The sequence below is a fragment of the Acinonyx jubatus genome, chromosome E1 (assembly GCF_027475565.1).
Source record: "Acinonyx jubatus isolate Ajub_Pintada_27869175 chromosome E1, VMU_Ajub_asm_v1.0, whole genome shotgun sequence".
Lineage (NCBI taxonomy): Eukaryota > Metazoa > Chordata > Mammalia > Carnivora > Felidae > Acinonyx > Acinonyx jubatus.
Genome location: NC_069397.1, coordinates 5,675,717 through 5,703,260, shown reverse-complemented (window position 1 = coordinate 5,703,260; position 27,544 = coordinate 5,675,717). Strand labels below are relative to the sequence as shown.

Here is a 27,544-nt window from a genome sequence, read left to right as displayed (position 1 = left end):
GCCAAAGATGTACCAGAGCACAGCTGGAGGAAGCGGGCTCACCGAAGCCGACACACGCACACACTCAGGCACATGCACGCGCATACCCACACGCACACTCACGCCCTAGAGAATGGACAGGATGCACAAAGGAAGGGGCACAAGAGAAGTACATCTAAAGTTGCTTTTTTGTTAAGTGATGCTAAGAGAAAGAAGAGGCAGAACAAAGAATCTATGTGGGAGCCAATAAACTAAGAAAAACGTTAAGGTTATGCCACAAGTAGGGGAAAAGACCCGGTGTGAGGCTTTAAGGAAAGGCACAACAAGAATCTGCTGAGGTGGTAGAGAAAGTCAGTAGGAGAGCAAAATGGTACCGTTAAGGACATAACAGCACAAAGAAAAAGACTAAACCTACGGACTCTGTGTTGAGCGCAAAGCGCTGTATACTCATTGCCACAACGTAGGCGCACGACGTAGGCATTCCTACTATCCTCGCTTCCCAGAGGAGAAATTGAGGCTTGGGGAAGTTCAGTGTCCCTTGAAAAATACCGAAGCCAATTAGTGGCAGAACCGGGATTTGAATGTGGGTCTGACTCTGTCTCCAGAGCCTGTGCCCGTCCCTGCTATGTGGTGCTCCATGATTGGGTTCAGCACAGAAGTACCAGGAAGAGTTAGCAGCAGAGCTTGGGAAAGGTGTAGGGAAACCAGATCAGAGAAAATGGTGAGAACTCACGTGGTAAGAACCGAGAGCCGGATGATAGAATCAAAATGAGCATAAGCCTCATTGCACCTAGGAACCTACGCCCTTACCTTGGCTCCACCCGCCAGCCCTGTGGGTTCCCAGGGAGTGCCATAGCCTCCGTCCTGTTCTGCCTCGCCCTGTTCCCACCCTAGGTATCAGAAGTCAGGACCTTCCCGGAGGGAATCCAAACCCCTCTGCCCCGGGCACCATGCGGTGTGATGTGAGGCCACAAATCTTGTCACTCTTAGGTTGTCTGTGTTTCTCACTGTTGATTCCATTTTCTGGCATGAGGGGATGCCTCTGCTCTATCTGGCTGATAGGGGCAGCAGAGGGGAGTGAGGAGCCCGAGGAGGGGAGGGGAGGGCAGTGCAAAGATGAAGTCGTGAGACATTGATATTTTTAAACAAATGTATGTGAAATGATACATCCAAATAAACTTTAATCTTGAGAACTGCCTCCCTCAAGGCAGCTCATTGTTCCAGTTATTTTGCCATTGCTAATGCAACTCCAGATTCTCTTTGGAAACCATCTTTGGAGCCTCTTAAGGAGTCTCAGGAGAAAAGCCAGTTTTCATAGCCTTATTTTTTCCTATAAACAGAATTAGTCAGTTTGATCACCCATGTTGGAAACCTCATTGACCGAATTCACTTGCTCTTCTCTCAAATGAAATTTACCCTGAAAGGACAAAGATCTGTCTCAATTCCAAGACGATGACACAGGCTCTGAGAGCTGTTACTGAGGAGGGGACGTGTCCACTGAAGCTGCCCAGGGTTACTGAACAGATATCCTAAAACCCTGGTTACTGGCCGCCTACTAGGCACCAGGCGCTGTCCAAGGTACTGGGGATTCAGCCGTGAGCAAGACTGAGTCTGCACACAAGGAGCTCACATTGGCCCGGGCGAGACAGAAAAGTAGATGAACAAGTACCACAGTGTGAAAGCCCAGATCAAACACGCTGGAGCCACAGGGCCCTAGTGTAAGCTTTGGCTTACCTGTTTCTGGGGAGTGTGGCATTAGGCAACTCTCTTACCTCTCTGGGTTGCAGCTTCCTCATTTGTAATGGAGGGATGACAGACCTTACTTTCTTCAGGGTTTTTGTGAAGACTAGATGAAATGACTTATGCGAAGATCCATGCACTAGGCCCACATGAGTTCTGTGTTCAGGGTGGCTCCTACGTGTCACATCAATGCTGCCTCCCCAGAGAGGTCCTCCAGACCATCCTATTTCAGACTGCAATCAGCTCCCTGCCCCCAGGACTCTCTGTCCCCTCTTCCCTGTTTTCTCTACATCACCTATGCCATATGACGTGCTAAGAATTTTTGTTGATCTGCTATGTTCTAGACACTGTCCTGGGTATTAGAGATCTAGCAGTGAATAAAACAAAGATCCCTGCACTCATACTATGCCTACTCAATAGATACATGTTGGATGGATGGATGCTTGGATAGATGGGGGATTGGATGGTTGGATAGATGGAGGGATGGATGGATGCAAACAACTAGAGTGATTAATCATGACAAATGCAGTAGAAAGGCAAGTTATACAAGGTGAGGACCCAGCAGTGACAACTGACTTTCACAAGAGGTGGCTCCGTGGTGACTTTGATAAGAACTTATTTGTTCAATTGATAAGAAATGGGTCAAGGAGAGAATGAGAAGTGAGAAAGTATGACAAGCACAGACAACCACTTTGATGAATGCTGTTATGAACAGGAGCAAAAAATAATGGGGGTAGGAGATGGAAAGAGATGTAAAAGTGAAGGGATATTTATTGTTTTTGATAAGGATGATCTGGCATGTTTGTATGTAGATGCATATGACGAAGCAATTACTGAATCAATGAAGATGGGGTAAGGGGAGACAAGAGCAAAGAGGGGAGGGAAGAGAAAGAGAGAGAGAGGGAGAAAGGAGGAGGTGGTGGGGGAGGGGGAGGGGGAGGGGGAGGGAAGGAAGGAGGGAGAAAGAATAATTGAATTTCAGAAGGAATAAAGTCACTTAGAAGGTGGTAAGAGTCAGGATCCAGAATGCACACGGAGGGATTGGCCTCAGGTAGGAACAGGGATGGTTCATTTGCTGAGACAGTAGAGAAGGCACAATCTGTGGGTGGGATGCAGGAGGGATGAAGATAGGCTGTTAGATTTGATGATGGGGAGATGAGAGGATTCTCTCCTGGTTGCTTTCATTATCGCAGTGAAGTAAGACATGTGCTCATTAACTGGGAACAGAGAGAGGAGAAGGATGCTGGAAGCTTGAGAACAGAAAACTGCATGATGCAATTACCACAGGCAGGGCAAGAGAGCAAACTGCCCAGGGTAGGGGAGGTGGAGTTTCCACAATGTTAGGGGCCCATTTGGTAGGTGTGGCTGAAAATATGAAGCAAACCAAGCGAAAACTTTTGTGGTTTTTCTTCCACGATCTTCAGATGCTTAGGGGGCAGGTGTGGAATAAGACGACAGTGGGGTTTGACTAGAATGGGGTTTTGTCACATGGACGCTATGCCAGGAAAGTTAAGGGAGCCTGTACCAGGATGATGGGAGTCTATGATGGCTGAGGACAGAAAAGGCATGGTAGGCAGAGGGACAAAGGAGTCTGCGAAAGTGGTTGGCTCCATGAAATGAAGTCTTGATGAAGCTTAAGAGTAACTGGAATATTTGTATCTGGGACAACACAGAAGGACCTTGAAGGTATTACACCACTTGAAGTAAGTCAGAGAAAGACACATACCATATGATCTTACTCATATGTGGAATCTAACACATACACACGCACACACACAGAAATCAGATTTGTGGTTGCCAGAGACTGGAGGGATGGGGGTGAGGAATCAGGTAAAGGTGGTCAAAAGGTACAAAATCCCAGATAGAAGATAAATGAGTTCTGGGGATGTAAGATATAATACGATGACTACAGTTAACAGCGCTGTGTGGTGTATTTGAAAGTTGCTAAGAGAACAGATCTTAAAAGCTCTTATCACAAGGGGAAAAAATGGTAACTAGGAAAAGTGATGACTGTTAACTAATCTTTTTTTTTTAAGTTTATTTACTTATTTTGAGAAGGGGGAGGGGCAAAGAGAGAGGGAGAGGGGGCATCCGAAGTAGGCCCCAGGCTCAGTGCACAGTCCGATGCATGGGTTGATGCCGTAAATGTGAGATCGTGACCAGAGCCAAACAAGAGTTGGACGCTTCGCCACCTGAGCCACCCAGGTGCCCCAATCTTATTGTCATGACCATTTTGTGTTATACACGTATATCAAGTCATGACGTTGTACGCCTTGAACTTATACCATGTTATATATGTCAGTTATATCTCAATAAAACTGGGTAAAGAAAGGATACCTGGAATGGGAAGTAGAGCAGGTGAGTGGAAGGGTAAGAGGTACAAGTCAGAGAGAGGGATGTTCGAAATGGCAATGGTGGAGATGGGATCATCACCGATGATGGAAGTGCGAGGGTAGGAACATGAGAGCGAGTGGCTGAGGTGGGGGATGGAAGAAACAACCACAGGAATTAACAAGACCAATGCCAGCCATGGAGAAAGATGTAGTTGAGAAGACGGTCCAAGCACCCAGGCAGCAAGTAAGTGTTGGGGGGGAACTGGATGTTGGCAGATGACAGGCGAGGTGATGAGTATGAATGTCCGGTTGCCAGTGCTTTAGAAGAAGTGGGGTTTGTAAAGGATAAAGAGAGAAGTGGTTTAAATGTGCCATTGAAATGAGGTGGGGGAGAAGGAGGGTACTTAGTTCTCTCTAGATCCTGGGGGCACACAGAACAGAGAAGCAAAAAGAGCTTTCCTCCACTCAGGGGTCAGTGAGGTTTCACTCGGAATCATCAATGAGGGGAGGTTCAGAGAAGGTAAAGATGAGGTGGGTTTTGCTGCTGAAGTGCACGGGTACCAGGGGACAGGGTGGAAAGATTTTGGAAGGCAGGGAGGGATGGTAGGTGTGACTGAACCAGGGAATGTAGAGCAATACAGGGATAGCACTGGTGTGAGTATACATCGTCTGGGAGGCTTGGTGACTACTCTCAGTGATTCAGTTGATGGCAATAACATTTAAGAAGAGTATTCAATTTTTGAAATCTGTGAGCACGTAAACAAAAATCTTCAATCTCATTATTCTAAAGTTGGCCCTTCGACCGGTATGGGGTGGGGATATGGGTTCTGAGCTGTTCTGGTGCCTCTTTTATGATCTTAAATTTTCCCTTGGTGTCACTGTGGTCATGCCCAGGGATTGTAAATGACACACAAGGAAATACATCCAGTGCTGCCTGAGTTTTCAGCATCCTGCTGCCCCCTAGGGTCAGTGGCAGACACTGCAGCCGCTGCTCTACCGGCCGCCATCTTGACCTTCAGGGCAGAGGCATAGCTGCTTTTTTTCTGGTTTTAGGGAGGTGTCCTCAAATGCCCACATGAGACCTCTGGCATTGGGAAGACGAGGCAACTGAGGAAAGGCAAGAACGGAAGCACACTTACACATGGCGCATGGCGTCCTCAAAGAGAACCAGGTCCATCACTGTGTTGACTTCATTGTGGTTCTCCAGGGCTTCCACCAGAGTCTGGGTCAAAAGTTCCCACGATTGTACAGGCATGTACTTGGGCTCACCAATACCATTTGCAAAGTGGCAATATATGTTTAGGCTTCGGGTCTGCTCCACCGTCTCATCAACACCCTGGTGATGGGACACAGGCGTAAGGACCCTCCTTACAGACTCAGTTCTGGTTCCATACAGATTGAAGACCCCTCATGTGCTTTTTCTCTCTGAACACACCCTGCAAATTAAGTATCAGTCCTGCTTCCAACACTTTCTTTTTCTTGAGAAGCTTCTATGAAGTGGATGTTTAACATTCATTTACTAGCTCCATGAAGTCATGAGTGATGTTTGTTATTCCTTGTGGGCTGAGAGTGGAAACCGGAAGGTGGGAGGGACCCTTCCCACATACACAGGTAGAGCCCATGTCTGGGCAGAGGAATGGATGGGGACACAGGGACAGATTACGCTAAGCAGTGGCTCTTCGACCAGTGCCGGGTGAAGGGGTCCATGCACCAGTGGCCTCATCTCCCCCGCACCCATTCCAACAAGTCCTGCTTCCCAATCCACAGCAGTGTCCTAAAATATCCTTTCCTGTTTCCTGTGAGACACCCCACTGTAGGCTACCAGCCCCAGCCTCACAGGCTCAGCCCAGAGAACTTGGTTTCTGAAAAATGTGCCATGAGCCATCCTTAGGTGACTGGTTCATTCACAGGAGAGCCCCCTGCGTGTACATGGTACACAATTTTCCTAAAGATATGAGCCTATTGTGTGTTAATTCTTGCCCACAGGGCAGACCTAACCACGTTTAATGAATACCTAGTACAATTCAATTAATTAAAAAGATACGGCATCTATGTCTCCTTACCACCAAGGTGCCCTCCGAGCATCAAAGAGGCAGCTAATCTTTTCCTTAATTTATTTTTTTGCACACCCCCATCCACCCTCAGTTTGTTACCTGTATTTAAGAGTCTCTTATGGTTTGCCTCCCTCCCTCTCTGTTTGTAACTGTTTTTTTTCCCCTTCCCTTCCCCCATGGTCTTCTGTTAAGTTTCTCAAGTTCCACATATGAGTGAAAACATATGATATCTGCCCTTCTCTGACTGACTTATTTCACTCAGTCATTTCACTCATTCAGGCAAATGGCATGATTTCATTCTTTCTCATTGCTGAGTAGTATTCCATTGTATACTTACTTACCGAAACCTGAATGCTAGAGACTTCAAAAGGAAGAAAGGTGGCAGAAGGAAGTTGAGAAAAAACAGGTTTCCTAGTGCTATACCATTATGAGCAACTATCCCCACTGCCATTGTGTTTTTCTCCCAACGTTCTGACTGGGAGAACCACCTGCCAAAGAGGTAACACACATGCTGTTTATCAGCAAGGACATTACCCAGGGGATGAGTCCCTTAGGGTTGGCTTTGTAAGCCCATGGGCAAGATGCATCAAACTTAATGGAGGGGAAGTGAGTTCGACGGTCACATGGACAGAGAAACCAGGACTGGTTTATAAGAAGAATGAAATGGCAAGAGTTAAATATCAAAGAGCTATTGTATTTTGAAGGTGATTTCAGGGCCCTGGAAAGTCTTTAAACCATTATGTCTTTGCCACACATTAGCAGTAAATGCCCAGACCCTCGGGTAAGATTTAATGAAATGCAGGCGAGCCATTCTCGCTAGCTGCAGGAAGCACGTGGGGGAAGTGATGTGGGAATACATTTCCCCAGTTTGAACATGGGCTAATATACTGGGAATTGGTCCTGATAGAAGTCAATTTACATGAATGATCTAGCAGAGGAAGGACTGAAGTGCAGTTCTGAAAAGCCCACTCTACAAAGACTCTTTGATGAACAAAACAATGTGTCTCAGATTTTCTGATCAGAGCCAGGCGGTGCAGGAGGGAGAGGAAAACCAAGCACCCGGTGAATCAAAGACTTCTTCATAGTGACGCCACATCACACAAGGGCCACTTCTCAGAGAACGTTAAGATTTTAATGGTGGAAACAGGACCGTGTCACTTCCTTGGTGGAAATCCGGCAACCTTTCATTAATACCGACACCAAGATTTCATGCGGCCAGAGGTGATTCTGGCTGGCATTTCAGAGGTTGTTGGAGAAGGATAATGGTATTAATTATATCTGGGTCTATGATCAAAAGAATGCGTCCTTAGGATACAGACCCACAGAGGAACCTCGATTTCAACAGCTGAGAGTTGTCCGTCTAAAGTGCCAGCTCAGACTGGCTGGAGAAAGTAGTCAAGGTGCGTTTGCAGAGCCAACCATGAACACATAAATTGGCAAATGCTACAATGCTCAGAGGGGCATCTAAGATGTGAGAGCGGGGCACAGAAAAATGGTAAGGGGAGGCATTTCAGGGTGTTCATATTAGTAAAGAGCAGGCTGAGATAAATTCCTTAAAAATGCTGTCCAAGATCCAGAAGGCTGCCATGTAGGTTGGGATGGACTCTAAGTATCTTCAGAGGTAGACCCAGGTTGGTGTCAGGACAAAATATGGTGCTAGACCCAACAAGGCGAGCAGGGAAACACGGTACAGAATACAAGTTCTGGTTATTTCTAAGTTCGAGAGAGGACAAGTGGCTTGAGTGGAAACTAGGGAGTTTGGGTCAACTTCCAGAATGCTCAGTGTTAGCTGTGGGGTAACTGTGACACAAAGAAGTGTAACATGATCTTAGGCTGCGTTCGTGGATCAGTGCTTTCCAAGGCATATTCTGTGGAACATTCGTTCTGCAAATTATTAGTAAGTTTCATGAATGGAAAAGGGTTTGAGGGTCTCATACATGTGGGAAATGACAAATGAATCAGGGTTATTCAAGATTTTGGGGGCTTTAATGTGCCAAAAGCACGATGTATTTCCAAGAGAGGGATAGAATATGAAGTACTTTCTCAACTTATTTTTATCATGGATACCTTCTTTCTAAGGAGTATATTGTAGTTCAACAGTTTAGGAGGACAATTTTGGGAAATGGTAACAAAATTACAGTATGTAAGAAGAGGGAATGATGATCTTGCTTTGGGCCAGACCCCAGTTGGGTTGTGAGACGAAAAATCAGACACCACAATCTCAGAGGGGGGAACTGATGGAAAAGTAATCAAGATGATGGCAAATTTCTCTGGGCTTGAAAACAAGCCATGCCAGAAGTGGCTAAAAGAACAGAGGCTATTTGGTCTGGAGGAAAGAAGACCCAGGAAGGACAAGACATATTATTTGAAATATTTGAAAGTGTTTCATGTAGACTTAATATGAGTGGACAGGGAAATAAATTTTAGATCATCATTAGAAAAAATTTCCAGCTGGGGTGCACGGGTGGCTCAGTCGGCTGAGCGACTGACTCTTGGTTTTTGGCTCGGGTCATGATTCCAGGATCATAGGATCGAGTCCCCCCCATTGGGCTCTGTGTTGAGCGTGGAACCTGCTTGGCATTCTCCCTCTCTCTCTCTCTGCCCCTTTCCCCTGCTCATACACACACTCTCTCTCTCCTCAAATAAATGAAAATGAAAAAAAAAAAAAAAAAGAAAGAAAGAAAGAAAAAGAAAAAAATTCCAGACTTTAAAATTGTTCCAAAGCTTCCGAATTTAAAAATTGTTCCAGGGGCGCCTGGGTGGCTCAGTTGGTTGAGCATCCAACTTTGGTTCAGGTCATGATCTCACATTCCATGAGTTCAAGCCCCACGTCGGGCTCTGTGCTGACAGCTCAGAGCCTGGAGCCTGCTTCAGATTCTGTGTCTCCCTCTTTCTTTCCCCCTCCCCCACTCATGCTCTGTCTCTCTCTCTCTCTCTCTCTCTCTATCAAAAATAAATAAACATTAAAAAAAATAAAAAATAAAAAAAAATAAAAATTGTTGCAAATTTCCAGGGGCACCTGGGTGGCTCAGCCGGTCAAACATCAGACTCTTGATTTCAGCTCAGGTCATGATCTCATGGTTCGTGAGTTCAAGCCCCACGTGCTGACAGGGCCCGCTTGGGATTCTTTCTCTCCTTCTCTGCCTCTCTCTCTCTCTCTCTCTCAAAATAAAAAAATAAACTTAAAAAAAAATAAATTGCTTCAAATTTCTAGTCATTAGTGGCTCCAGAATGGCTCCCCCGGGAAAGATGAGATTATGCATTTTCAAGGATGCATCCACTGGGATGACCAATCTGAGAAATGCTACTGACATGAGCGAGTATGGGACAAGGAATTGGATCACATGAAATCCACAGACCCTCCCAACACTGAAATTCTATGGTAATTTATGTCTTTTCTTATCCTGCCATTTTCACCTCAGCAAAATAATGATAGATTTTCTTTCTCTATCTAATCTCTGATTCCTGCCCCCCACCTTGCCCCATTTCTGAGCTAGATTTTATCATTTGGGTGATCGTCTGCAGAAATATTTATTTTTCAAATATATAGCAATTTTTTTTTCAGGGCAATACTCACATCAAAAATTTTCTTGACCACTTCTGTCTGGATTTTGTCAAAAAGATCAAAGTCCTTTTCTTCCACCATCTTGTCCCGATAAACCCGACTTGATTCATGTAGATAGAGCTTTACGAGGTCCTGTGTGGATTTTACACATTCCACAGAGGAGAAGAGAATGCCCTTTATAGAGAGTAGACCAAAAATAATGTGAATAACAATTTAAAACTACAACAGCTACAACTTATTAAACCAGGTACGTGACAGGTACTGGACTAGAAGTTTCTCCAGGTAAAACTCATGTGACCACCATGATAAACAATTTCTACAAAAATATAACTTTTACTACATCCATTTGGTATAATGTGGAGATTGGGATTCAGAAAGACAGGAAGCATACCTAATGGCATATATATAGTATGTGGTCTCAGCAAAGTTTCAAAACCTTGAGGACCTGGAATTTTGATCACTGCATTCCAAACAGCCACAGTGAGGAGACAGGTGGCCTCTTTGCCGTGTTTCAACTCCCTAAGTACCGGTTTGAGAACCAGTCTAGGTGACAACTGTTTATGTAAAATCGGAATGATGACAAAGGGTGACTCTAGCTAACCTTTGCAGGTCAGTAATCCATTTTTACTCATCTTTAGAGGGTTCCCCTTCCGTATACCACAGGGATCATCCCAAACATTTACTATCCTTTTCAAGTTTCTCTGTCACCTCACCTCTCTGCTACGATTAGCTAACGTCTCAGCCTCATTTTTCATTGAAAACTGGAGACAACCAAGATGAGAGTCTCTGAATGACCTCAACAAGTCCTATAATTTGAAACTCATCTGTACCTGTGTTTCCCCCCAATTACTTTTTTTTTTTTATCATGAGGAAAAGGGGCCATGTAATTATCCCTCATTACCAACAGGATGAGCACGGCAGAAAGTTCTGGTTGTAACAGGGCTACCAGTCTAGTTCCTCACGATCACCACTTCCCATAAAATCTAGATCTCGGTTTCACCAAATTCAAGTTGTTTTCTGGCGCTGCATACTTTCTGTGCCTTCGTGCCTTTTGCTTTTCTAGCTATGCTCATATTTCAAGATCCAGTTCAAGCGTGATCTCTTTCTTGAAGTGTTCCACCTCCTTTCCTGTCCAACAGCACTTTCTCTGATGTGCCCTACGTCGAGATTTCTGCTTTTAATCGTGGCAGAATACCTGATCACAAACCAATCCGCTGAAGTCAACTGCAAAAGATGGGGGACTTATCTTTAAAGCGTCATCGTTTTAGAGGCATTAGGGAGTCACCAAGGCAGTGAGGACTCAAGGGGCTACGATACTAGGGAAGAGAAGGAAGAAAGATGAACCCAGAATTTGGCACTATTTTTTTTTCCTTCAGGCATTTTCCAACTCACAAGTAATGGCTCACAGGTTCAGAAACCAAAGAGAGACAGACAAGTGAAAGGTTAAGATGCTGAGCAAAGTTACCTCATCTCAAGTGGTGGGAAGGGTAAAAGTTGAAGTTCAGGGATTAGCAAGAAGGGGTTCATGGCTAAAGACCTCGGGGAGCTTCTCAAATGGTGATACATCAGCAGTATGAGTGAGTCACAATCATTCAGTCCTCACAGAAACGAGCCCAATTTCAACTCCTCAATCCCTGGTACCTGCTGGCCAGAAGCAGAAGTGTGTAATCTCTGAAGGAAAATATCATCATATAAACCCTCAAATTATCTGAATAGTTCTGCCCTGACAGTGTGGAGCCTGACTCAGAGCTTGAGCTCATGAACCTGGTAGAACGTGACCTGAACCGAAACCAAGAGCTGAATACTTAACTGACAGAGCCACAAAGGCACCCCTGCACATTTTAAAACTCCTAATGTCTGGCCATCAAACAAAAATTACTGGAAATACCAGGAGACGTGACCAAATCAGGGAGAAAAAACCCAGCCCACAGAAGATCTAGGTATTGGAATTATCAGACACAAGAGCTTTAACAAAACTATGATTAAAATGACCAAGAAATTAGGGGACATCAGGTAAAGAATTTCATCAAAGGAGTGGAGCCTTTAAAAATGAATCAGGGGTGCTCAGGTTGTGATCTCATGGTTGTGAGGTCTTCTCAGCACAGAGAATGCTTGGGATTCTCTACCTCTCTCTCTGTGCCTCCCTTGCTCGCTCACACACACACACACACACACACACACGCACGTGCTCTCTCTCTCTCTCTCTCTCTCTCACACACACTCTCTCTCAAAATAAATAAATAAACTTAAAAATGAATCGAATGGAAATTGTCAAATTAAAAATTACCCCAAATTAGTGTTACTGAAATTAAGAACTTAATCAATGGAGTTGACAGCAGAATAGACAGAATTGCAAAGAAAATGAGTGAACAGGAGGAGAGAGTAGTATAAAACATTCAGATTGAATCACTAAGAGAAAAAAGAAAGAGCATAAGGGACATATGAGACCCAGTGACAAGGTCTCATATACTTGCATTAGAATACTAGAAAAAAAAAAGCAGAAGTAACATTTGAAAAGATATTGTGACTTCTCTAAAACTGAAAAAGAAACCTGAAAAGAAAAGACATCAAGATTCAAAAGTGCTGCAAACACTAAGCAGGATAAATACAGAAAATACCACTTAGAAATCCTGGGAATAGTGAAAATTTTGAAAATCAAAGACAAACAGAAAATCTCAAAAGCAGGCAAGTGAAAAAAAAACTATGTGTACTGTAAAGGAAAAGTAAGACTTAAGACTTCCTCAGTAGAAACAATGAAAGCAGAGGACAGTTGAATAATACCTTTGAAAAGCTGAAAAAAACATAGCTGCCAACCTAGACTTCTAAACCCCCTCCAAGAATTGTTTTTTTGTTTTTTGTTTTTGTTTTTTAAGTTGGGCTCCATATTGGGTGTGGACTCACAACCTTGAGATCAAGATGTGAGCTGAGATCAAGAATCAGACACTTAACTGACTGATCCACCCAAGGCGCCCTCCCCCCAATTCTTTTAAAAAATAAGAAATAAATACATTTCCAGTTAAATAAAAACTGAGAGATTATTTTCTAGCAGATATAAACACCACTAAAATCTACAGGAGAGCTTCAGGTAGAATGAAAATGACTCCAAATGGAAGAACAGAAATGCACCAGGGATAGGGGAAGTGGGAAGATAATATGTGAGTAAACTTAAGTAAATGTTGACAAAGACAAAAGTATTCATGCGTTGTGGGTTTTCAGTACACACTGAATTTTAAAAATTTAAAAACAATAATAGAATCAAATTGGAGGGATGTAAATTGCTCTAAGACCCTTGCAAGTGATAAAGTGCTCATTTACAAAAGAATCAAATGAGGGGCGCCTGGGTGGCTCAGTCAGTTGAGCGTCCGACTTCGCTCAGGTCACGATCTCACGGTCCGTGAGTTCGAGCCCCGCATCAGGCTCTGTGCTGACAGCTCAGAGCCTGGAGTCTGCTTCAGATTCTGTGTCTCCCTCTCTCTCTGGCCCTCCCCCCGTTCATGCTCTGTCTCTCTCTGTCTCAAAAATAAATAAATGTTAAAAAAAAAAATTAAAAAAAAAAGAATAAAATGATGCATTTGATAATCATTAGATGAAGAGTAAAAAGATGTACTGCATGCTAAGAGGGGAGAAAATAAAAAAGAAAAAGTGATTAGTTTGATAGAATACAAAAAGTGAGGAGAAAGAAAACATAGAACAGCTAGAACATACTGGAAACAAACAGTATAGATTTAATCCTAAATTTATTATTATATAAAATCAAATCAAATATGAATGAACATGATATTTTCATTAAAAGACTATGATTATTAGACTCGATTTTAAAAATCCAACTATATGTTGCCTAGAAGAGATATACCTTAAATATAAGAAAAAAAGGCTGGAATAAGAAATTGGAAATAAAGCAGCATATTTAATAATAAGTAAAAGGGCAGTCCACTAGGTAGATATACTAATTCTAAATGTATGTGCACCTAATAACACCACTTCAAAACATATAAAACAAATGTGACAGAAATAAAAGGAGAAATGGACATGTCCACAACAACAGTGGGAGATTTTAGCATACCTCTCTTAGAAATGGACAGAGCACGTAGTAAAAAAAAAAAAAAAATCAGTGAGGATATAAGATATTTCAATGGCATGATTTACAAGCTTGACCTAGTTGACATATTGATTTAACTACATGCGGCATCTGAAGAATGCACTATTTAAAAAGTGCCCATTGGTCATATCTTGGGACATAAAGCCAGTCTCAACACACTTCATATTTCAAAGGAATAAAATAATTGAGTATATTTTCTGAAATGGTGAAATTAAGCTGAGCATCAACAAGAGAAAGGTAACTAGAAAATCTCTCAATTTTGAAAAACAAAGCAAGATAACTAGAGAATCTCTCAATTTTGAAAAACAAAGCAATACACTTCCAAATATCCCATAAGCTAAAGGAGAAATCACAGGGGAAATTAAGAAATATTATGAAGTGAATGATAATAAAAATACAACATATAAAAGTTTGCATGATACATGGAATAAATAGTGATAAATTCATAGCCTTAAAATGAACATTTTAGAAGAGCTGAAAGGCTGAAAATTGATGATCGAACTAGACACATCAAGAAGCTAGAAAAAGGAAGACTAATCACAAACCTAAAGAAAGAGATTATACAGTATTTATTAATAAGATAAAAGCAGATATCAAATAGACACAGCAAACAAGGTAAAAAAAATTGATATACTTTTCAGTTTCTTTGAAAAGATTAGCAGAATTGATAACTCTTTAATAAGCCCGATAAAAGAGAAAAAGAGAAAACGAGAAAAGGCACAAATAGTATCAGTTTTAAGAAAGAGGACATAATGTCAGATACAACAGATATCTAAAAGATAATCACAGGACATTATAAATGACTGTATGCTAATAAGGTAGAAATTGATGACATTGACATCTTACCACAACTGACACATGAATAGAAAATCTGAATTGTCTAATATGTACGAAAAAAGTTGAACTCAGAGCGTAAGACTGGCCATAAAAAATCTCCAGATGGTTTCATCAGTAACTTCTTCTGACATTTAAGGAAGCCTCACTACAGTGTTTTACAAAATCTTCCAGAGAGTAGGAAAGGAGAGACCACTTCCCAATGCACTTTATGAGGACTTCATAACCTTAGGATATGGAAGAAAGGAAAATTACAGGACAATCTTATTAACAGAGGTGCAAAAAATATATTAAAAAATAGCAAATGGAGGGTGACTGGGTGGCTCAGTGGGTTAAGTCTCTGACTCTTGATTTTGGCTCAGGTCAAGAGCTCATGGTTCATGAGACCAAGCCCCACCTTGGGCTCTGCACTGACAGCGTGGAGTCTGTTTGAAATTCTCTCTCCCCTTTCTTTCTGCCATTACCTCTCTCTCTTTCTCCCTCTCTCTCTCTCTCTCTCTCAAGATAAATAAACATTAAAAAAAATAGAGAATGGAACCCAGCAAAATATAAAAGGCTCAACATGCAGTAATTAAGTTGGGTTCATTATAGGAATGCAAGGGTGAGCTAAGATTCAAAAATAATCAATGTAGGGGCGCCTGGGTGGCTCAGTCGGTTAAGCGGTCGGCTTCTGCTCAGGTCATGATCTCGCGGCCCGTGAGTTCAAGCCCCGCGTCGGGCGCTGTGCTGACAGCTCAGAGCCTGGAGCCTGTTTCAGATTCTGTGTCTCCCTCTCTCTGACCCTCCCCTGTTCATGCTCTGTCTCTCCCTGTCTCAAAAATAAATAAATGTTAAAAAAAAATCAAAAATAATCAATGTAATTTATCACATTTCCAGAAACAATGAGAAAGAAATCAATATAATTATTGCAAAAGCTACAGAAAAACCACTTAAGTTTCAATATACATTCATGGTTAAAACTCTTAGACTACACACAGGAAGAAAGTTTCTTTATCTGGCAAAGAGCATCCACAAAAACCTAAAGTAAGCATCACACACTATTAAAAGTTCTTCCCCCTAGAATTAGGAATGCAACAAGAGGCAGCTCTCTCAACTTGTCTTTAACATCATACTGGCGGTTGTAGCCAGCGCAATAGGACAAGAAAAAGAAATTGTAAGATTTAAGGACTGGAAAGAAATTATTACTAGTATATATATATTTTTTTACCAATAACATGATTGTATATATAAGCATAAATGTATTATTGAACAAAGATACAAATTAATATTTGCCCTATGATTCTGTTTTCATAAAGTCCAAAAACAGGCCAGAAGAACTTACAGTGTTATAAATCCAAACAGTATTTACCTCCAGGAGGGGAGGAAAAACCAAATGGAAGGGACAAAGGAGAAGGAGTTTCAGGGATGCCGGGAATGTTCTATTTCTTTTTTTTTTTTTTTAATGTTTATTATTGAGAAACAGAGAGAGACAGAGCATGAGCAAGGGAGGGACAGAGAGAGAGGGAGACACAGAATCCAAAGCAGCTCCAGGCTCCGAGCTGTCAGCACAGAGCCTGATGCGGAGCTTGAACCCACAAACTGCGAGATCATGGCCCGAGCTGAAGTCAGACGCTTAACTGACTGAGCCACCCAGGTGCCCCAAGGGAATGTTCTATTTCTTGATCTGAAGATCTCGATCCATTTCTTGTGGTTACAGAGGTGTGATGGCTTTGTAATAACTAACCAAGCTGTGTGCCTATGACTTGTGGGCTTTCCTACTTATATGTTGTACTCTGATAAAAGTGTATTTCTAAAAATGGAAGAAATTCCATTAGGTCTCTTGGGCCCCACCCCCACACACATCTCGACCTCTCTTCTTCTTTGCTCTCCTCGGTATGAGCCGTATGAGATGCAGAGGGCAGGGAGAAGTACCCACCAGGCACCCCGACTTCCTGGACTGTCCCTTACAGTGAGGTATGCTACTCACCCACATGAGCACGTCAAGCACAAATTCTGCCCCACCTTAGTTACGTGTGGCATTGAGATGGGAGCAGTTGATGATTTCTGCCACTTGGAGCTTTCTCAGATGGTGTCCTGGTCAGGACAGAGTGAGGGAAGTGTAGAGAGGGCCTGAATTCCTGAGTTGCAGGTCACACTGGAAGGAGGTGATGCCTGGCTCCTACCAGGCATCCAGCCACCCCCTAGGTGCTTCCATCAGGCCGTTAGACAAGTAGCCAGGGGAGGCTGTGGTCAAGCTGGGAGCCTGAAACTCCCCCCTGGAGGAGGAGGGCGGGGGCTGGGTGGTTGCAGGGAGGCAGGTGCTCCAATGGGGGATGTATTTTCCCACCGTAGTAGCAGGTGGGTGACAGCTGGCAGGTTGCAGACAGGCAGGCAAACAGGGCCCCGGGGGTTGCCACTCAGCCTACCTGAGCCAGCCAACGAAACAGGCCAGGGGGAACAGGAGACGCTGCCCCCAGGCCAATACCCCCCCCTCCTTGGCGCTTCCTTGACATTACGCTGGCCGCCACTGAAACAAGGCTGGAATATGGCGGTGAGCGTTTTGTAATGGAACGTTCTAGTTTTGGATGTCGGTGACGCTGCCTTCCGGTGATGGGATCATGCTCAAGGCACTTGATTTGTCTGTGGCTCAGTGTGTCCCTTCCAAATTGGAAATAATCGCTGTTTTGCCTTGCACGATGGTTGCAAGGATTCAATTATTCGCTAATAGATGTAAAAGGCCCAGGACCGTGCTCCATAACTGCTACAGGCCAGTGTCAGACTTTTCATGAGGGCCCACTCTGGCCTCAAATGATCTTTCCAATTCTGTCTCTCCATGACCACCTCCTTCCCCTCACTTTCCATCCCCCATGGCCCGACGCCTGTTACGCATTCCACTGATGTTGTCTATGCTTTTCTGCCTTTGTGACCATTCGTGCTGTCACCTGGCTGGTAACTTCCCTGAGCCTCCGTTAAATTGGGATAATAGTGTGGGTCCCGAAGGGTTGTCATGAGTGCGTTTCAGAGCGTACGGGTGACAAGGCATCTGTCCAGGCAGGAGCTGGATGCTTCTGGTCAACCAGATCTAATACCCTTCTCCCTTCAGCTGTGCCCTATGAGCAATATGAATTTGACCCAATTAACTCCTTTCTTGCCTTTGAAAAGTACAGATGGGGACATTCTCACCTCGTGCTGCTGCGGTGAGATTTAAGAGAGATAGTATGTGATAAAAGAGGTCTTCCTCAATTAATACTCAGTAGAGGAGAGAGAATAGTGGGCGTGTACAAATTTTGCCATCGTCCTGGCCTCAGAGCCACAGACCTGAAGGCTTTATGGGCTTGGAGTGGGGTCTTTCTTGCTGCCTGAACTACCTTATGCTTGTTCCCCTCTCCAGAAGTGCGGATGAAGAGGACAGAATGGTGTGCAGGAAAGAGGTCCTGGCCAGGAACCCAAAGACCCGGCTTCTTGTTCCAGTCCCTTCCCTGGCTGGCTGTGTGCTCCTAGGAAAATCTACAGAATCTCTGGGGGTCTCTGCTTCCTCATTTTTTAGCAGAGTTAGTGTTTAGGAGGTATGTGGCCCACAGGGCTGTCCTGAGGTAGCTTAAGTGTGTACTCAGAGACTGGTCCTTACGCGGGGAGGCTCAGTGTCTCTCTAGGTGAAGCCACTCCAGACACAGTTCTCAGACCTCTGAACTAATGGTCAGAAGATTTCTGCTTTTTACAACCGAAGGTCCTGGCTGGACCACGCAGGCCCTATGTTCTCAGGATCTGGACATGTAGTGTCCTGGGTAATTAATTCCAAGTACATGTGCTGACCACAGAGGGTCACGTCTCACTCCCCGGTCGCATTGACAGCCCCCTACAGGTGTGGCCTCTGCTTGGTGTAAAAGGCATCCTTCCTGCCAACTTGGGGAGGACCGTGTCCAAAGAGTGGTCTCCATAGGTTCTTGCCCAAGATGGGAAGGTTGCAGCCCCCATCCTGTGAGGAAGAGGGGACCAGGCTTTGTTGCGTTGCCCTCTGGAGGTTTTGACAGTGAAGGGTCAAGCAACTGACCCTGTCTCTGTGCAGGCCATCGCTATGCAGAAGAGAAAGAGCTAGAAGAATCTGCAATGGCTGTGGCCTGGAGAGGAAGCTGGAGTTTGACAACAGAGGCCTCCTGGAGGCTGGCAGGTACTATCTTAGGAATACTATGATGTGGCTTTTTCAGGAAGCGGATCTATCCCGCCTGATTTCAGGGGACATTCTTTTTGTTCCCAAGAACCATGGTATACCACCAGGGCCTGCAAAGTAGTTTTTCTCTTTCTTTCTTTTCTTTCCTTCCTTGGCATGCTGGAATCAGTATGTAGCATTTTCTTCAAGATGCTGAGCCTTCTCCAACCCAAAGGAGCCAACTCACAAATGTGTCCTGGGAAACCATGTCTTTGGCAAACAGAACTCTACCTGGTTGACGTCCCTCCTCATGGAGCCCGTGGCCCCATCTACCTGATTGTGTTCATGATTCTGTACGAACGGCGCCTTTGCGTAAGGGTTTGGTGCTGTTATTTTACCAAGAACGGAAGGGCCCAGATTATCAGCGAGCCTTTCAAGGGCATCTCCGTACAGATGGACTCACCTGGAAAATGTTGGCGAGGTCTCGGAGATTGAAAATGTAGTGGAATTTGATCGCTGTGGGTAGGAATGTGGTGGCGATCTTCTGGTGGAAGGTGAGGGCCAGACTGATGAGCTGGGGGCTAGATTTCTGCAGAGACTCTGGGAAGTTTCCAAGCTTAAGGTGCTGAGTCAGGATGGTGCCGTAGATGGAAGCCAGGGCGTCTGCCCCAGGGAAGGAGAGGACAAGCACGCTAAAGTGGCGCTGTACGAGAGAACAGGCAGGGACCAGGGGTCAGAGCCAAGATCGCCTCTTGGGGCTCTGGGTAGAGCAACGAGGAATTCTTATGAGGCCTTTGGATTCTATATTCCGATCACACTTCTCACACTGAACCCGAACTTAGAACAGAACTTGAACTCAGAGCATCTGAGCCCAAACTAGGATTTGACACTGGATATCCCCACGACCTTGGGAGAGTCATTTCATCTCTCTGATGTTTTCCCGCTCCAAAGAATGAGCTAAATCAGATGAACTCTATGGCCCCTTCCAGCTCTAAAAGCTTCATGGCTCTGGGTCTAGGAGTTTCTTTGTCTCCCCAGAAATGCAAATCAGCATCCCGTATGATTCGCCACTTTGAGAGGCTGGACGGGGGAAGGACCAGTTACTACTTGGCATTGAGGGATGCGGGCCCTGGTGAGCTAGTATTTATTTAGGACTCAGGTACCACAGCTCCCTCCCATACCTGAAGCCGTGGGTTGATGGTGAAGCTGCCCGCAGTGGGGTTCATACAGGAGACATATTGCACATTCCTGATCTCCTTCAGGGACAGCTTGTTCCGGTCATACCTGGAACAGTCAGAAACCACAGGGAGAGCTGGGTGATGGCCCAGGCAGGTGAGTGCCTTGTCAGGGTGAGGTGGGATGTATCCTATCATTTATATGCTTGGGTGGTGAAAAAAAAAAAGCCTAGATCCATTGGTAGAGATCGGAAAAGGATAAGAGGCTGGGCCCAAATCCTGAGGGATCCAACATCTATGGAAAGATCATAGAAAAAAAGAAACCATAAAGGTCTGAGAGGTGGGGGGGGGCATTAGAGGGGTACGGCAGCCCAGAAGCCAAAGGAAGTTGGTTCCTTCCAAGAGGAGAGAGCAGTCAAAGAGAATCTGAAAGACAGTTGACCCAACGGGTCTGTCAGGTCTCACATAAAGTAGTTGAGCAGGAAAAATTCAGTAAAGTGGAGGAAACAAAAACCAGGGAGTGGAGTGAGTGGTGGTGGGGAAAGTGGGGAAGTGGAAATAGAGATATTTGGCTATGTGGGAAGAGAAAAGGGGCCATCAGTTAGAAAATCGTGTTTTTGAATGCAATAGAAGAAATCTAGGTGAGTCTCAATTTCGACGCGAAGGAGCCAATCAGGAGGTAAGAGGCAGTTGCCGAAGGAGGTGGGGGGAGAGGAGAACCAGAGGCTGGTGACGGCTCGGCCTCAGGGAAGGTGGGTCAGGGGGAGGGAGGAAAGGAGGCTCTCGTACAGCTACGGAGGCAGGAAACAAAGATGGGACCCGTGGTCAGCAGCGGAGGTGGGGCGGGAAGTCTGAGGACAGACAGAAGGTCTGAAGCAGCCATCGCTGCGAGTGGAAATGCAAACATGCTGAGGCAGCAGGGTGGGATTTCCAGAGAGCTCCTACTGCCCACTTTGGGCTTGTGGCCATGAACCTAAAGCAAAACTCGTGTGTCAGATCGATCTGTTCCTGTACAGCCGAGCCGCCCAGATGCTGGTGTGCACGCTGTGGGGGGATGTACACGGCAGGCATCCCACAGAAGGTGTTAGCGATGGCTGAAAGGCGACTCAGGTCACCATCACAACCATGCTTCTCTCTGAATTCCCCAAATTCTCAGCAGCTAATTCGACGTGGGGCAGGAAGGCGAGCCAAAGTTGTCTCCAATCACAGACTTTTTTTTTTTTTTCCTGGCAAGTTCAGACCTTTTGCCGTCAACAATTACGCTGTGGCCGGAGACAATAACAAACTCTGCGAATTTCCCTGAAAGGGACAAAGGCTGTTCAGACCCGCGGACGTATGTGCACCACACAGGGTGTTAGCGGTTATCGCTCAAGTACCTGCTCAGGGACTTGGGACCACAGCGGGGGACAGGAGAGGTTCCTTCTGCTTTGGGGGTTTGGAGAAGGCAACTTTTGAGATGAATGTTGAAGAAAAAGGTAGGTTCCCCCCCCCCCCCTTAGATAACAGCTCAGTATGTCCCCTGACCAAATTTCCCATGTCGGTACGGATTCCTGGGTCTGAAAGACACAGTCCTGTGGGCACTGTGGTTTGCTATGGGGATTCTCATCCAGCACCAGCACTAAACTGCAGTTTGGGGCTCCAGGGGAACGGCCTTCAGCCCTGCCTTAGGCCTCCCCCCTCAACCCCCCAGCCCGCGGGCCCCAGGCCCTTTGCACATGTGTGCTTACCAGTGGCCATAGTCCAGATGCTGCCTGATGATGGTGTGGGGCTGCACGGTCCCGTAGGCATCCACCTCAGGCAAGTTCATGTCATCAATGAAATAGATCAGCTTCTTGTTGCCTGGGGGGCCATAGTTTCTTCCGGCCTTCTTTTCTAGAGGCTTCTCCAGGACAGCTGAGGGGAGAGCCAGTGGGTGAGGGAAGGAGGTTCGAATCTCAGAGGCCAGTGCGGAGACAGAACCAGTGCCAAGGACAAGCCGTGGCGCAGCGTGCACCTGCCTAAGTCCTGGCGTTCTAGGGGACCAGAGGTGAAGCGGGAGCCCGCCTGGCAGTCGGGGTGACTGCGTAGACCAGGCACCGAACACCTCACTAGGCGTGGACCCTCTCGGGTTTCTACAAAAGCGCACCATCTCATTTAATTCCTGCAACTTCGGTGCCGGGTTCGTCTTAGCATCCCATTTCACGGAGGAGGAAACCGAGGCTCGGAAGAACAAAGAAACTCTTCTAAGGGGAGGTCAAGGTACAAGTCTGGGACAGTTAACTTTCAGAGCCCAGGCTCCTCCGATCGTACCTGGGGTCCCCAGGTTTCTTTGCTTAGAGAGTCGAAACAGAAGATACCTTCCCGGTCTCAAGGCGTGGCACTCTACCCTCGAGGAAATCTCCAGATAATCGGATTGTGGAGAGACCTGCCCGCTCTGGCTGAGACAGCACAGGAGCGTGGAGGCCGGGGCTCCCTTATCAGCGTGGGTGGAGGCCCCTTCCACACCTGGGATACAAAACGGGAGCTACTGGGGGCGCCTGAGTGGCTCGGTCGGTTAAGCAGCTGGCTTCGGCTCACGGGTTGTGGGTTCGAGCCCCGCGCCGGGCTCCGTGCTGACCTACTTGGGATCCTCTCTCTCCCTCTCTCTGCCCCTCCCCTGCTCCCTCTCAAAAATAAATAAATAAAAACATTAAAAACAAAAAACAGGAGCTGTTGGATACTTTGTGAGCGTATTCTCAGAGTATTCATCTCCCAGGTGGGGGTGGGGGTGGGGTCTTCCCCGAGTGGGAATAGGAGCAGAGAATTGCCCGGAAGCTTCCAGCAATGCCAAGGGCTCCTCCACTGCTTTTGGGTCACCAGGACCCTAACAGAGCATCTCTGTGCTTTCCCGGAGACTTCAGTACAGAATGACTCTCTTCTAGGAAGTGTTTCTTCAAACGGCACCGTAGTCCAGCGTGACGGGACTTGCTTAGAACAAACTTAATAGAGTGGAGATACGTGCATTTTTTCCCCCAATAAAGCAACTAAATATGTATCACAAGAACCGACATGTCTTATTATAGCTGGAAGCTCGAAGAAGCGTGAGTCTTCCCTTGAAAAACAAGTTTGTAAACAAGGAGAAAGTGTCAACAGACATTTGGAGGTGACAGAGAGGAAGACAAGTCCCTTCGAGAAGCCTGAAGATTCTTAATTTTCTGGTCCTGAGTTAAATTAAGGGTTTCAAATACGAATTAGATTTCAATGTAATTAGCATCCAATTAACATACACCATCAACCAATTAATCACCCAACACCTTTCTCCCCCTAAAGATATAACAACCATATACGAGATCTGTCAAAAGGAAATATAATTAATGGGCTGCCAAGGACATGTTTTTGAGAACAGGCCTTCTAGTAACTTCTCTTCTTAGGAAGACTTGTTTTCTCCTCCCCGCAAAGGAGGGATATTCAAATCAACCCCTGGAATGGAGCAGACCCCTCTAATTTGGGCCCATCCAGCTCTACGTGCTTCTGAAGGATTATTGAGGAGAAAACCACACCAGTTTGCAGGAAGCGGGCTGGGAACGCCTTGGACCATCCCAGCAGGATGCCGCCGAGTCCCCCAGGGAGGGAGGACTCTCTCAGGAAAGGCAGCCGTGTTTTTGCTCCCTACGCGGCCAGACGCTGTTGCAACTCCCCTCCGGGACGCAGGGCGGGAAGTGACAGTTTCCAGGCAGAACCGGAGAAGCAGGTGGACTTAAGTTGATGGCGAAGGCATCCCATGCGCGAGACGCACAAGGACATGTGATCGTCCCCTCACATTTCAGGGTCCTGCATCATCGCAGACGAGTCCTGACGGTCAAGCCCATACCTGGGCCCCCCTGAGTTCATCAGCTCACCGAACGTCTCCCCTCGGACGGGCTGGTGTCCCGCCTGTGGCCGCGTGCGGCACCTGCTGCTCTGCGCTCTTCACACAGTTGCTTCTGCGAGATCGCAACACCATCGTGTGGTCTAAGAGCAAGTGCATTTTCCAAGCAGGTCCCCCTCCGCTATCTCATTTCGCCGTCTCCGCCGCGACAGCCCTTTGCCCAGCGGCTCTCACCTGCTCCCCACGACATCGTCCCAAGGGCCTCCCTGCTTTCGCCCTTGATCTCTTCGCCACCCGGTGTTCTCAAAACAGCAGACGGGAGTACCCTCGCCGGCTGGAAATCAGATCCTGCCCATCTCCTGCTTAAAACGCACCTGGGGCAAAAGCCAGTGTGGTTCCGTCCACAAACCTCGCATCTCGGTTCTTCTCTCTCCAGGCTGCCCTGTTCACTCTCTGTGCTGCAGCCATCCTGTTCCGACACGTTCGCTGCCACAGGGCCTTTGCGCTGGCTGTTGTCCTCCCTGCCGGTAATCCTTTCTCCCAAATTCCAACAGAGCTTGCTCCCTCGCTTCCATCACACATTAACCTGCTCCAATGCCATCTCTCGGTGAGCCCTTGCCTGCCCTCTAGCCAAAATTCACCCCTCACCCCAGTTCTCTGTGCCGGCTTCGTTATTCTCTGTGACACGCATCACCACTTAAAATGCCACACATTCAACTTAGGCATCGTGTGTGTGTCACCTTAACCCCCTCCGCACTATAAACTCCATGAGGACAGGAAATCTTTCTCTGGTTTTTTATCTCGCACACAGTAGGGCGTCCGAAAGACATTCATAAAATTAAGGAAGGAGCGAATGATAAGCCCCAGGAAGAGCAAAGAAAGATACGTTATATCAATGTCGTAATTAAGAACACAGAGGCTGAGGCTGTTTGCATACCTTGCCGAGTGAGGAGGCAGGTCTGTAGATACTGAGGCTGATGCACCTTGCGTATCACCCCGAGAGAGAGCCCTCGTAGGCAAGCCCTGACACCCCAGCCCCCGTGTAGGTCTGCCCCCGACCACCCCTGTCCCACAGATTCTTACAGTCTCTGAGCTCGGAGTAGGGTGTCTGTTCTTCCACAAAGCATTGCTAAAGGCTCTATATGGAGCCCATTACACGCCTGTCATCACTGACCCCTCGGAGCAGCCCTATCATGTGTTAAAAATCTTTTAACAAATGAGCGGGTTCGAGGGTTTGAGCCCCACCTCAGGCTCCATGCTGACAGTGCAGAACCTACTTGGGATTCTCTCTCTCTCTCTCTCTCTCCCTCCCTCCCTCCCTCTCTGCCTCTCCCCCACTTGCTCTAGAGAAGCAAGAGGCTTAGAGGGAATAAAGGACTCTGTCCCAGGTCCCACAGCCACCGAGTGGCCCAGCCAGGATGCTAGCCTGGGTTAGCAAATCACTTAAACGTCACAAGGTGACTTCTGCGCTGGAGAAATCCCCGGTTTCGTGAACCCACCGCCTGGCCACACTTTTTGACAGAGATCGTGAGTAATTAATCACGTCTCATTTTGTACCGCTGCTCCTTTGCTTTGAGCTATTTTCTTTCTACACCATCTAGTTTTTCATGTGTTGAGACATTTCCATTATACTGTACGGACTTTGCATTTATTCCTTCCAAATATAATCATGCTCTGCGTGATTGTAAAAGTAATACATATTCATTCCATAAAGATTAAAAAACAGAGAAAATCATAAGGATGAAAACGAAAATTACCTGTAATTCGATCACCTCGCGGGAGCCACTGTTTTCAATATCTTGGTGAATTTCATTCCAGTCTATTTGGTCTGTTTGGTTTTTCCTTTACAAAATCAGTTTTGCATATTCTGCTTGTGTGTGTGTATATATGTACAAACAGATACATTTTGTCCATCCACATAAACATTATATGATAATATAGCCTCCTAAAACATGATATTAATTGCTGCACTGTGTCCCATAATTTGGAGGTACCAAAATTTATGGAGTGGTTTCTCTGTCGTCTCAACTCTATGCTGTATTCCATTTTTTTCCTATACTCTGAAGCCACCTCCGCTTATCCTGAGCCGTGTGTCTGGCCCACGAGGTGACAGATCTTTTCATGATTTAATTTCCTGTCATCTCCTTTTTGAAAGCAGGCGGACGAGCTATCTGTAACGATGGAAGCACGAGGCTCCCCGGGTTGAGGGTTCGATCGGATCTTTTCGGGTCTTGTCTAACCTCAACCTGTTAATGAATGGGTTACAGAGATTCACATTGCACAGACATTCAGATGCCTGAGCTCCTATCTAATGAGTGTAATTAAGGGCTCAAATATTTGTTAAACGAATCATTTAAATTGCAGGTGGATGGTAAGAGAATTCAGAATCCTGAAGCACATCATCTTCAGCCTCCTCTCTTTACGCTGCAGATATAAGTCCCTCGATGCCTGGTCCGTTTCTTTGCTTCTCCTTTTTCGCTTTCTAGACTGTCTTGTCTATGGGTCATTGCAAATTCTTTTAGTCTTAAAAATTACTTATATTTTCTTTTAATTTTTTAATATTTTTGAGAGAGAGAGAGAGTGAGTGCACGAGGGGCAGAGAGAGAGGGAGACACAGAATCTGAAGCAGGCTCCAGGCTCCGAGCTATCAGCCCAGAGCCTGGCGTGGGGCTTGAACCCATGAACTGTGAGATCAGAAGTCAGACACTTAACCAACTGAGCCACCCAGGCACCCCAAATTACTCATATTTTCTAAAAAAAAAAAAACGAGAGAGGCTTCAAGTATTTGCAGACATAAAACAGATCAATTAAAGGAGACTAACCAAGGATTCCAAAGCCATATAGGAAAAGAAACGTGACTGGACCCATGATCCAGATGACAGGGTTACTGTAACCAAATAAAAATGTATCTCACGCTTACCTGAAATCTCAGAACTAAACCTGTGTTTAGTTACAGCAACCACGACATCCTGGATTACTGGTACACATCCACTTCTAATTTTCTACGAAAAAAAATTTTCCAGGCACTAAATTCTAGCGGGCATGTATCCTGGATACTTACTAAAGGAATATCAGGCTGCAGGATGAGCAAGGTCGTCAATGGGCATTTTACAGGAGATGTAACAGTAACTTAAAGTTATCTTTCATCCTCCTGAGCCTCAGCGAAGCCCAAGGGTGGATCATTAAATTGTAACTCAGTAAAGGAAACCAAAGCATTGCAGTGGGTCTGTGGGTTTAGAAGGATAGGAGGAGGGCGGGTCCCTGCCTCCCTCAACGCGAGGGTTCAGTGTTCTTGATCTGTGCTCTGGGCAGCTGCTGGAGAGAAGTCAGTTGGAATCTGAGTCTTTCAATGACTACCCAAAGGGCCGATTTGATTTACTATCAAAGGGAAAACTATCCATGTGCTCTAGATATCAGATGAACGGAAGCAAAGTTGGCATTCGAGCGTGAAAAGCAAGAAGCCTGACCTAGAATCTCATCAAAGCCGATCAAATAAGACCGCTTGGCTCTTAACCCCTTGTGGGACTTTCAGGGAAGTCCCTTAACACCTCTAAGCCTCATTTTTCTCATCTTGCAAAAACAGAGACTGTCAGATCTGTGATGGACACCGTTTCCAAAATCCTCCTCTCTGAGTCACTTTCCAGCGAGGGTGGCCCTGTGACACAGTTCTGAACGGGAAGACACATGTATAGGTCACCGGGGTTCCTGGAGAGCTCTCGTTCCCTGACATGGGCCCTAACTCTCCCCTTTATCTTTTCCTTTGTTCCATTGGGAATGCAGATGTGATGGCAGGAGCAGCAGCCATTCTGCCAA

General features: G+C 45.8%; 1 protein-coding gene across 1 annotated transcript in view; it reads right to left on the bottom strand.

Annotated features, from left to right (window-relative positions):
• DNAH9 (dynein axonemal heavy chain 9) overlaps positions 1-27,544 on the bottom strand; it is a 334,173-nt gene that overhangs the window by 138,479 nt on the left and 168,150 nt on the right. Inside the window, exons 39-43 of the mRNA XM_027047332.2 lie at positions 21,633-21,798; positions 19,912-20,014; positions 19,194-19,433; positions 9,684-9,845; positions 5,192-5,388 (exon numbers count right to left, since the gene is read on the bottom strand). Coding sequence (XP_026903133.2) covers positions 5,192-5,388; positions 9,684-9,845; positions 19,194-19,433; positions 19,912-20,014; positions 21,633-21,798 — 868 coding nt within the window. The remainder of the gene's footprint in view (positions 1-5,191; positions 5,389-9,683; positions 9,846-19,193; positions 19,434-19,911; positions 20,015-21,632; positions 21,799-27,544) is intronic.